General features: G+C 49.4%; 1 protein-coding gene across 1 annotated transcript; it reads right to left on the bottom strand.

Annotated features, from left to right (window-relative positions):
- Window positions 1–1,924: 1,924 nt before the first annotated feature.
- On the bottom strand, window positions 1,925–3,169 carry LOC310965835 (G-protein coupled receptor 84-like; the record flags this gene model as incomplete). Its single annotated transcript, XM_083939588.1, has 1 exon — window positions 1,925–3,169. One exon carries the CDS (start codon window positions 3,167–3,169, stop codon window positions 1,925–1,927), a length of 1,245 nt encoding a protein of 414 aa, XP_083795714.1.
- Window positions 3,170–11,424: the final 8,255 nt, after the last annotated feature.

Below are 11,424 nucleotides of genomic sequence, written 5' to 3' on the forward strand. Positions count from 1 at the left end.
ACTGAGACAAAACCCTTCACATAAAGCTTCACACTGGAAATGAATATTTACTAGTTGTTTTGTTGCTCTTAGCGATGAAATACAACTCTTCTTCGTCCATGTTGAACACACCGAAGTTGGAAGAACTAGTACAGTACTTCTCATCGCTGGAAATCGGACGATCCAGGAGCACTTTAGATATTTTATTAAGGGTTTGTGAAGACAGAAGACGATCTAAAAAGGTCAGTCGTAACTTGCTTTCTTCATATGGCTGTCAAACGTTATGTAACAGTCTAGCCAGCCGTTGATGTGGTAAATTACCTGACCTTGAAATGTGGTAGGCTAGTATGAAAGACTTTTGTGATCCGTGTCGTGCAAATGCCACATAAAAGTCATTTTCAAATTCTCACCAACCAACCACAAAAATAATGACTGACTTTCTAAAACGGACATGCTAACGCAGGGGCGCCAAATCCTGCTCCTGGAGAGCTACTGCCCTGCATGGTTTAGGTTTCTCCCTGCTCCAACACACCTGAGTCTAATGATCATCAAACCTGTGACCAGCTTCAAATGCTTGATAACGAGCACATCATTAGACTCAGGTGTGTTAGAGCAGGGAGAAACCTAAAACATGCAGGACAGTAGTTCTCCAGGAGCAGGAATGGGCACCCCTGTGCTAACGGTTTGACTTTATCTTGTAAAAAATGTAATATGACCAACTAAAGCTCACTCAGTCCATGCATGGCTGGACCCAATGTTGAGTGTGAGATAAATTCAATATGATGATTTATTGTCTTTAATGGCAACATTAACTCAAACTTCTCAGAAAATTCAGAGTGCTGTCTGAAATACCTGAATATATACCTGAAAATCATTTGAAAATTGCACTTCTGGTTTTGTAATCAAACTTTACATCACCACTGTTCAATGCAACTGGATTACATAATCCAGGGTTTCACACATGTGAGCAGATATCAGGATATATTGAAATCAAGTCCTCCATGAAGGAAGGTGATGTAGAAGAAGGAACATCATAAAAAAGATATAAAAACTATATTTTTCTATATTGTTTTTATGTTTAAAAACTAACAGCTATAGTTACATCGTTTGAACGTCACTACGTTCAGATCTTAATGAAATGAGAAGTTTTTTTTTAAATTGTTTAATTCCCCACAGTAGTATACAAAAATATGCTTTACCATGTTGTTACTTCATATAGACTACTCATTTTTGGAATTTAAAAATATGTAATTACCTGTAATGGGAAAGACATTTTGGACATAACCCAGCCTCAATTTCACATGTCCTATAATAAACAATAAATAATCAAAAAAGACAGCAATGGCTTGTGTAGAGTGTCAAAAATAGAAGTTATTTGTTTCCATTTCTCATCAAACCATCAAATTAGTTTTCTTTGATCTTGTAGGATGAAATGTGACAGTTTGTAGGGTGTGGACATTACGTGATTTGCCTTTGTCACTATCAATAAATAAATGCTTTTACACAACTCAAGCACACTCCATCCACCCTCACATCAAACTAAAAGCCAGAACATTTTTCATCATTAGTCATGTACTGTCAACATGAAGGAGGCCATACAGAATTGAAACAGTCACAAGTTCCTCAATGACTGAAATAAGGCATGTTGTGTCAAAGAGGAATCTTCTGTGCTGATTTTGTAACATTGGCGGTTTCTCATATGCAGTAATGTTGCATTTCCTGCACCTTATTTGTTGCATTTGATGAAACGATGGACATTTCAGATGTTGCTGAACTGGCCGTTCTTCCTGTTGATGACACTTTGATGGTCACTGAGGAGTTTCTTGAGTTGGTGCAGATCAATGATCAATAACAACTGTTTTAACTCACTCTTTGATAAATGGTAACTTAACAGACAATTAACTGGATAAAAATCTCATGGATTATATCTTTAAGCTCCAGGAGTTTAGGATCTTGGTAGTGACCACCGGGTCCAGAGGCAGGTGAAAGGTGTAGCAGCCCTGGTGAGCAGCACATGGTAGGCCTGTCGAAACTGTCGGTTCATGACAGCATAGAGCACAGGGTTGATACAGCTGTTGAGCCAGGTGAGGTTTGCACTGAACATGTGCAGCACCTGTGGGGCGTGGTTCTGTTTGTCGGCTATGTTGAGCAACAGGAAGGGGACGAAGCAGAACACAAAGCACAGAAAAACAGTGAAGCACATGCGTGTCACACGCTTAAATTCGTCATCTTCTCCGGAGGTTGCTGAGTGGGAGGAGGGCACTGCAGTGGTTGGAGCAGGTTTGGATAAAGGTGATGGATGGAGATTATCAGGGGGAGGGTTGGTTGGTGATGAATTTAGGGCTTTAGCAGTGCTCTGAGCAGGTTTAGGGGATTTTTCACAGGTGATCTCATCTGTATTTTTGACTAGATCCAACTGGCTGCTCAGCTCACAGCTACATGTCTTTGTTGCCCCACTCTCTACACTACTGTCATTGGTCCCTTGGGCTGAAGAAACTGGTTTCTTTCTGGAGGACCGGCGGCTGAACCTGTAGCGGAGCAGAGCTTTGGAGGCGATCCTGACACGTCTGTAAATGAGGAGGTAGAATACACCAACGCAACCCAGACCAACAAAAAAGTAGAAAAAGAGTAGGATGGTGCTATAGGGACGACCCCTGGTGCGATGGAAGCTGCATGTGCACACCTGTGGCACAAACACGTAATGGGGCCAGAGGGGGCCAAAGCTGGCGAGGCCCAGTGCCCACGCTGAAATGAGGAGCAAAACAAGACCACCGCGGGAGAAGACACGGTCAAACACAGCCCTTTTTGCGACCAGCAGATATCGGCTCACTGCTACCATGCATAGGGTGATGATGGAGACAGAGTTGGAGAGGAAGAGGAGCAGTCCGAAGATGCTGCACCAGAGCTGACCACTGCGCCATCGGAGGTGAAGATAGGAGTCAACTGATATGGGCTGCAGTATGGTGCAGTACAGCAGATCAGCTACAGCCAAGTTGACGATGAGGACATTGAAGCGAGTCCTCAGACGCGGGTCTAAGGCGAAGGCCAGAATGGTCATCAGGTTCCCCACCGTGCCAGTGATGGTCACAGCACATCCCCACAGCACAGCAAAGTACCGGTAGCCCACGACCGAAGGACTGTAGCAGGAGAAGAGCTCATCCTCTGTTTGGTTTGTGTGGTTCATCAGCATTCTGTCAACTAAAGGGAATCAGAAAATAGATTTGCTTCTTTGTAATGTCATCATAGTCATTCAGAAACCAAGTCCTCCCCACCCCTCTTCGTAGTGTCAGTCGTGCCACATGTTAAAAGGGAAGTTACTGGTCGCCTAGATAATTCACCACTTCCTTTTGAACAAATACCTCTCTGACTTTGTAGCCTTTATTTTTATTACTCATTATTTTGTTTCATCATATTTTTGTGAACAAAATTATGTTTTTTTCGCCATGCAGTTTAATAATAATCAAATGTAATTTCATTTACAATTGTTGCGTACATCTACTGAGACTCTTGTAACTTGAAATGCATTGTCCACAAAGCACAAATAACCCCCCAACATTAGCCATTATGAAAAAGTAAAAATACAGAATGAACAAAATAGAAACAAGTTCTGTGTACAGTATGGACCCAAAAGAGTTGCCCTCTCTTTAAAAGTTACTCACAGATAATCTAAACTATTCACATCACTTAGGTAAATTCTGCATTTAGATCATGACTCAATTAATGAATCATTAGAATCGATAAAGTTAGAATTTAACATAAAAAATAAAAGCCCTTGGAGGCTCCAAGGGATTTAAGATCAATGTATAATTTGTTATTAAGAATGTAATGTATATGGCAAATAAAAGCCCTAGTTTAAAACAAAACATTCACTAATTTCTCACCTTAAATCTGAAGATTTCTGTCAGCCGTACTAATTGTTGATGTGTAGCTGTGTCGTTCTCTGCAGTGATCAGCTGCACTGAATACCAGACTTCCTGCTGGTGTTACATTTTATGTGCATCGTCTGTGTTGCTTAAGTACCCTCTGAATGAAGAAGGGTTTTTCCAGTTCATGTGTAGAGTCCAGTTCTAAATGAGGGAAGACGAATTTCCTAAAGACTATTTAAAAAAAATAAATGGAATAACCAAATAGTAAATAAATTATAGTGAAATATCTTTTATTCTATCGGTTATGCCTGTATCAAAATCCTTGTGTTTGCAAACTCATTGTATAGGACTGTGAGCATGATGTACTTCACTTAATGCAAATACCTGCTACTTTAGTCTTAGAGATTATCATATAATAGATTGACATAATAGACATTTCTATGTAGAAAAATCACTACACAGTTGTTTTTATTATTGTCATTATACTGTATATTATCTGTCTTTTCCCTCGTCAGTGAGGGCAAACATTGATATCTGCGTAGTGTGAATCCCTGCCTCACTGAAACTGTGTTGATGAATCGGTGATGAGATCATTTGACACCGCCCCCCCCCCCCCAAAAAAAAGGTTTTATTGATTTCCGCAGACCTTAACAGAGAAACAGGTAAAACACATGTACAGTACATCTGCTTTAAGGTGAAAAAAAAAAGGAAAACCACAGACAAAAACAGGAAAACCCCAACATGAATCCTGCTATCCCTCCCAAAGACCTACGTCAGACACGCTCACAATAACAAAAAACAAGTAACCGAATAACATGTAACAAAAGTAGATGACGTAAGATAAAGTAAAAATAATAATAATAAAAAGTATATATATATAAAAAGAAAAAGGAAAAAAAAGAGAAAAACTCACTAAAACTAATAGCAAAAATATTTAACATAATTCAAGAAAGAGAAAGACAATTAAATAAATGAGGGGGCAGATTTTTAGATGGAGGGGGCCCAAAAAGAGCAGTCAAGGGATTTGGATTCAAATTTGTGTTGAGAGCCTGTTTGAGGGTTTGAAATATATCGGACCAAAATTCAGAAAGCTTCGGGCACGTCCAGAACATGTGTGCGTGGTCGGCTGGGGTCTGCTTACAGCGGTTACAAGCGTCACTGTGACTCGGGTATATCTTCGCCAATTTAGCCTTGGTGAAATGGGCTCTATGAAGCACCTTCCACTGTAATAGGCCGTGCCTGGCACAAATCGAGGATGAGTGGATCAGTTTTAAAATGTCCCTCCACTGGACCTCAGTAATGTCTACCCCCAAATCCTTTTCCCATGCATTTTTAGGTGAGACAGTGGGGACTGGGCTCAGAAGAGCAATCTTATTATAAATGACAAATATAAGTCATTTGTGTTGTACGTTGAGAGCCAGGAATTGGTCCATCTCAACTTCAGGGGGGTGGTTCCAAAATGTGGGAATTGCTTTTGGATAAAATGTCTCGTTTGAAGGTACCGAAAAAAGTGGCTATTAGGCAGGCTGTATTTGTCCGACATAGATGCAAAGGAAGAAAAAAACCTTCGTAATACAGGTCATTAAGTGTTTTAAGGCCCTTATCTGACCATATGCGGAACGCAGGGCATAGTATGTATGCATAGCATTAAAAACTGGGGCAAGGATCAAAGCCCTTTGCAAGCCGTACTGCTTCCTGAACTGGATCCAAATTTTAATGGTATTGACGACAACCGGATTGGATGAGACCTTGAGGGCACTTATGGGGAGCTGTGAGCAAATGGTAGAGTGCAAAGAGCAGGAGGAAGATGTTATCTCAGTATGAGCCCATGGCGGGCAGGCGTCTGCAACTTCATCGCGGAGCCAATATAAAAGTTTATTAATGTTGCAGGCCCAGAAGTGATGGTGGAATTTAGGGAGTGCTAGTCCCCATTCAGGTTTAGGGAGTTGAAGAATATGTTCTTTGATACGAGCAGGTTTATTCTGCCAAATAAAAGCATTCATTTGTTGGTCTAGATGAGTAAAAAACGATTTGTTAAGACAAATTGGGAGGTGTTGAAAAAGATACAGAAACTTTGGTAAAATGACCATCTTCATAAGATTAACCCGACCTGCAAGGGAAAGGGGTGGGGTGGGGAGGGGGGCTGTGGGGGGCGCCAATCTGGACAAGTCTGACTTGCCTTCATCCAAAAGTGGCTGGAAGTTATTTTGAACACCCGATAGGTGTCCAAACTGATTAAGGATTGATAAAACTGGGGGGAGGGAGGTTGTGGTTGTTTAAATTAAATAAGAGAAGGTCATCTGCATGTAAGGAGAGTTTGTGGACCAGGCCAAAATGAGTGATGCCTTCAAACTCATTCTGGGTTCTAAGCCAGATGGCTAATGGCTCGATGGCTATGTTGAACAATAAGGGTGAGAGCGGGCAGCTCTGCCGGGTCCCACGCCTGAGAGGGAAACATGCTGAACGGACGCCGTTGGTGTTTACAGATGCAGAGGGGGTTGCATACAGCAGCTTAACCCAAGAAATAAAATTAGAATCAAAGCCAAATTTCTCCAAAATATAATATAGGAAGCCCCTCTCTACCCGGTCCAAGGCTTTCTCTGTATCTAGCTCCACCACGACCATGGGAGTGTCCGACCCAGGTGAGAATATGATTGTGGCAGTGGGGTGTGGTTAAGGTGTCGACTGCTGGAGGAGAGGGAGGAGTGGCTCGGCCGGTGATCAGACATCGGACAGAATCAGGTAATCAGTCAGCTATATAAGCACGGTTGTAACCTGGTTCTGTCTCTTGCAGTAGACTGGGTCCTATGGGAGGACCAGAGCGGGGGCCGAACAAAGAGGCAGCAGACACCGGACCACGGCCGTCAGAGGGACGGCCGCTCGTCCGTACAGCGTAAAAGACGTTGAGTCAGGTTTGGGGGGGGAGAAGAAGCGGACAATAAACGGTTAACCGCTGACAAACGCTGTGTCTCTCATTTCCGTCTGTCCTGTGAGCAGGGAGGCTCACATCTGGCGCCCGAACAGGGACATGTCGGAAGCCCAAAGTCCGCTGGCGCTGGCCCTCCAGCACCTCGCCGCGATGCAGGAGAGCACCACCGCTCTCCAGCAGCAGCAGTCCCGTGCCCTGGCCGACATTGCGGCGGCCCAGAGGGAAGATCGTGCTCTCCTGCAGGGGCTGCTGCAGCGCCCGGCCACCCAGCCCGACCCGGAGCCCAGTCGCGGCCGGCCTCCGCCTGTTGCCCTTCAACGGATGACAGCAGAGGATGATCCGGAGGCATTTCTGGACATCTTCGAGGGCACGGCGGAGGCGTGCGGGTGGTCGGAGGAGGAGAGGGCGGTCCGGCTTCTCCCCCTGCTTACCAGCGTGGCGCAGCTGGCCGCACACAGCCTGCCGGCGGCCTCTCGCCATGACTTTGCCCACCTGAAGAGAGCCATCCTGGACCAGCTGGGCAGTACGCCAGAGGGACACCGGCGGCGGTTCAGGGGGCTCTCTTTTGAGGAAGCCGGCCGCCCCTTCGCCTTCGCGCAGCGGCTCCTCGACGCAGCGAGGCGCTGGCTCCAGCCGGGGACCCACTCCGCCGAGGACGTCGTTGGACAGGTGGCGCTGGAGCAGTTTATCGCCGGCTTACCCTCGTCCACCGCCAACTGGGTCCAGTGCCACCGTCCCCCCACCATCGAGGCAGCGATCGCCCTCGCGGAGGACCATCTCTCCCTTCCCCGGCGGAGCATGAGGGAGGAGGCCAGGCCAGCGGCGATCCCTGCGGGCCGTCCCACCCCGGCCCCGAGGAGGAGATTCCCGGCGGCCGCTGCACCGCACCCTGCCCCGCACACGCCCACACACCCGGAACCCGCCCCGCTCTGGTCCACTAGTAACGCACTGCCTTCTGTTCCGCAGGGCCCAGCCTACGTGTCTGATCGACCGGCACCCCGGGGGGCTCCTCAGACGCCAGGGCAGGGGTGCTGGCGGTGTGGGCAGCCCGGCCATCTCCGGGCGGAGTGCCCCCTCATGGAGGTGGGACAAGTGGTGCGGGTTGCGGGACCGCCAGCTCCCTCCCCCGGTCCGGAAGGGACGTACCGTATACCGGTATGTATACAGGGGGGTACACACCAAGCTCTGCTGGACTCTGGTTGTGAACAGACCATGATCCACCAGCGCTTGGTTCGACCGGGGGCTTTGCTAGAGGCATCGTGGGTGAAGGTGAGGTGTGTGCATGGGGATATTCACGATTATCCGGTGGTGGCTCTAGAAATTCTTTTTAAAGGGAAAAAGCATAGAGTTAGGGCTGGAGTTAGTACTCGCCTCACGCACCCTCTAATCTTGGGCACGAATTGGCCGGGGTTTGCTAGCTTAGCGGGGGAAACTATGAGGGTGCGGTCACGTACGTCAGGGGAATGCGAGTGGTGTGCCGTGCTTAGTGGTGAGACGGGGGTGCCGCATCCCGACGCCGTCGGGGGGGGCGTGGGGCCGGCGGGGCCAGCACGGCTGGCTCCGGGGGCCCTGCAGATAGCCCCCATGGAAGATTTTCCACTTGAGCAGTCTCGGGATGAGACCCTCCGTCATGCCTTTAACCAAGTGATGAAAATTGATGGGTGCCAGGTCCACCCTAACACAGCACTCACTCACCCATATTTTGTTGTCATTAGGGACAGGTTATACAGAGCGAGTCGTGACGCTCGGACAGGCAAAGAACTCACCCAGTTGTTGGTGCCCAAAAGCCGTCGGGAAACAATTTTCCAGGCGGCTCATCATAACCCCATGGCGGGCCACCTAGGCTATGACAAAACACTGAACCGGATCATGGCCCGATTTTATTGGCCGGGCATTCGCGCAGATGTAAGTCGGTGGTGTGCATCCTGCCGCGAATGTCAGTTAGTCAATCCGCCGGCCACCCCAAAAGCGCCGTTGCGCCCACTACCACTAATGGAGGTCCCATTTGATAGAATTGCCATGGACCTTATCGGGCCATTAGACCGGAGTGCACGGGGATATCGCTTTGTGTTAGTCCTAGTGGACTATGCAACCCGATATCCCGAGGCGGTGCCTCTGCGCAATATCTCTGCAAAGAGTGTTGCACAGGCACTGTTTCAAGTTATCTCCCGAGTTGGGATCCCGAAAGAGATCCTGACGGATCAGGGCACATCCTTTATGTCACGTACACTACGCGAACTATACGAATTACTGGGCATCCGTTCAATCCGGACTAGTGTGTACCATCCCCAGACCGACGGCCTGGTGGAGCGGTTTAACAAAACACTAAAGAACATGATTCGTAAGTTCGTGCACGAGGATAGCCGTAATTGGGATAAATGGTTGGACCCTCTGTTGTTTGCAGTGCGGGAGGTTCCCCAGGCCTCCACAGGATTTTCTCCCTTCGAACTCCTGTTCGGCCGAAAACCGCGGGGTGTCTTGGACCTGGTTAAGGAAAACTGGGAGGCGGGTCCAAGCACCAGCAAGAGCGAGGTGCAGCACGTCCTGGACCTGCGAGCAAAACTCCACTCACTGGGTCAGTTATCACGGGAGAATTTGCTCCAGGCCCAGGAACGTCAACAGCGTCTGTACAACAGAGGGGCAAAACTTAGACAGTTTTCACCGGGAGATAAAGTGCTTGTATTGCTACCATCATCTAGCTCCAAATTGCTCGCCAAGTGGCAAGGGCCCTTTGTGGTCACACGGCGAGTGGGGGATGTTGACTATGAGGTTGTACGTTCAGACAGGGGCGGAGCCACACAGGTTTACCACCTCAACCTCCTTAAAGCCTGGAGGGAGGTGACTGCTGTTTCTCTGGCTACTACGGTGATCGAGAGAGATGAGTTGGGGCCGGAGGTGGCAAAATCGAACTATTCAGCACCGGTCCCCTTTGATGACCATCTCTCACCGAGCCAGATAGCAGATGTGGCCTTGTTGCAGCAGCGTTTTGCGGATGTGCTCTCGCCCCTGCCAGGACGCACAAGCCTCATACACCACCACATAGAAACACCCCCAGGGGTGACCGTGCGTTCACGACCCTATCGGCTGCCAGAACACAAGAGGAAAATGGTTCTGGCAGAGCTTCAGGCCATGTTGGAGATGGGGGTAATAGAAGAGTCCAACAGTGACTGGTGTTGCCCCATTGTGCTGGTTCGCAAGTCTGATGGGTCAATACGGTTCTGTGTGGACTATCGCAGGGTCAATGAGGTGTCCAAATTCGATGCCTACCCAATGCCCCGGGTCGACGAACTCCTGGATCGGCTGGGCACGGCTCGCTTTTTCACGACACTGGATCTGACCAAGGGCTACTGGCAGATTCCCCTGTCGACGGAGTCCAGGGAAAAGACGGCCTTCTCCACTCCGTACGGTTTGTACCAGTTTGTCACACTTCCGTCCGGGCTGTTCGGGGCCCCAGCTACTTTCCAGCGCCTCATGGACCGGGTACTGCGGCCTCACTCTGCATATGCTGCGGCCTACTTGGATGATGTAATCATTCATAGTGAGTCCTGGGAGCAGCATATGCAGCAGGTGGGGGCGGTGCTCGAGTCTCTGAGGAAGGCGGGGCTCACGGCCAACCCGAAGAAGTGTGCGGTTGGACGGAGGGAGGTACAGTATTTGGGGTACCACTTGGGGGGCGGGCAGGTGCGGCCACAGGTGCAAAAGACCGCAGCAGTGGCGGCCTGCCCGACACCCAAGACAAAAAAGGAGGTCAGGAGGTTTCTGGGGCTGGCCGGTTACTATAGGAGGTTCATTCCAGCCTTTTTGGAGCTGACCAGCCCCCTCACCGACCTGACCCGAAAGGGTGCCTCAGATCCGGTCCAGTGGACGGAGCCGTGTCAGCTGGCGTTTGAGAGGGTGAAGCGAGCCCTCTGTGGGAAGCCACTCTTGTACACTCCTAACTTTTCTCTCCCTTTCATCCTGCAGACCGATGCCTCGAACAGTGGGCTGGGGGCCGTTTTGTCCCAGGAGGTGGAGGGGATCGACCGCCCCGTACTGTACATTAGCCGAAAGCTGGCTCAGCGGGAGGTGAACTACAGTACGGTGGAAAAGGAGTGCCTCGTCATACGGTGGGCGGTCGGGGCCCTCCGCTACTACCTCCTGGGGCGCTCATTCACCCTCTGGTCGGACCATGCCCCGCTCCAATGGCTCCACCGCATGAAAGATGCCAACGCGCGGATCACTCGCTGGTATCTGGCATTACAGCCGTTCCGGTTCAAGGTGATCCATAGGCCGGGTAACCGCATGGTCGTGGCTGACTTTCTCTCCCGCTCCGCGGAGGGGGGGGGGGGGGTGGGCTTGCGGCCTGTGGGATCCCGGCCTAAGTCGGGCGGTGGGGGTATGTGGCAGTGGGGTGTGGTTAAGGTGTCGACTGCTGGAGGAGAGGGAGGAGTGGCTCGGCCGGTGATCAGACAGCTGGACAGAATCAGGTAATCAGTCAGCTATATAAGCACGTTTGTAACCTGGTTCTGTCTCTTGCAGTAGACTGGGTCCTATGGGAGGACCAGAGCGGGGACCGAACAAAGAGGCAGCAGACACCGGACCACGGCCGTCAGAGGGACGGCCGCTCGTCCGTACAGCGTAAAAGACGTTGAGTCACGTTTGGGGGGGGGA

This window comes from Echiichthys vipera, assembly GCF_963691815.1.
Source record: "Echiichthys vipera genome assembly, chromosome: X".
Classification (NCBI taxonomy): domain Eukaryota; kingdom Metazoa; phylum Chordata; class Actinopteri; order Perciformes; family Trachinidae; genus Echiichthys; species Echiichthys vipera.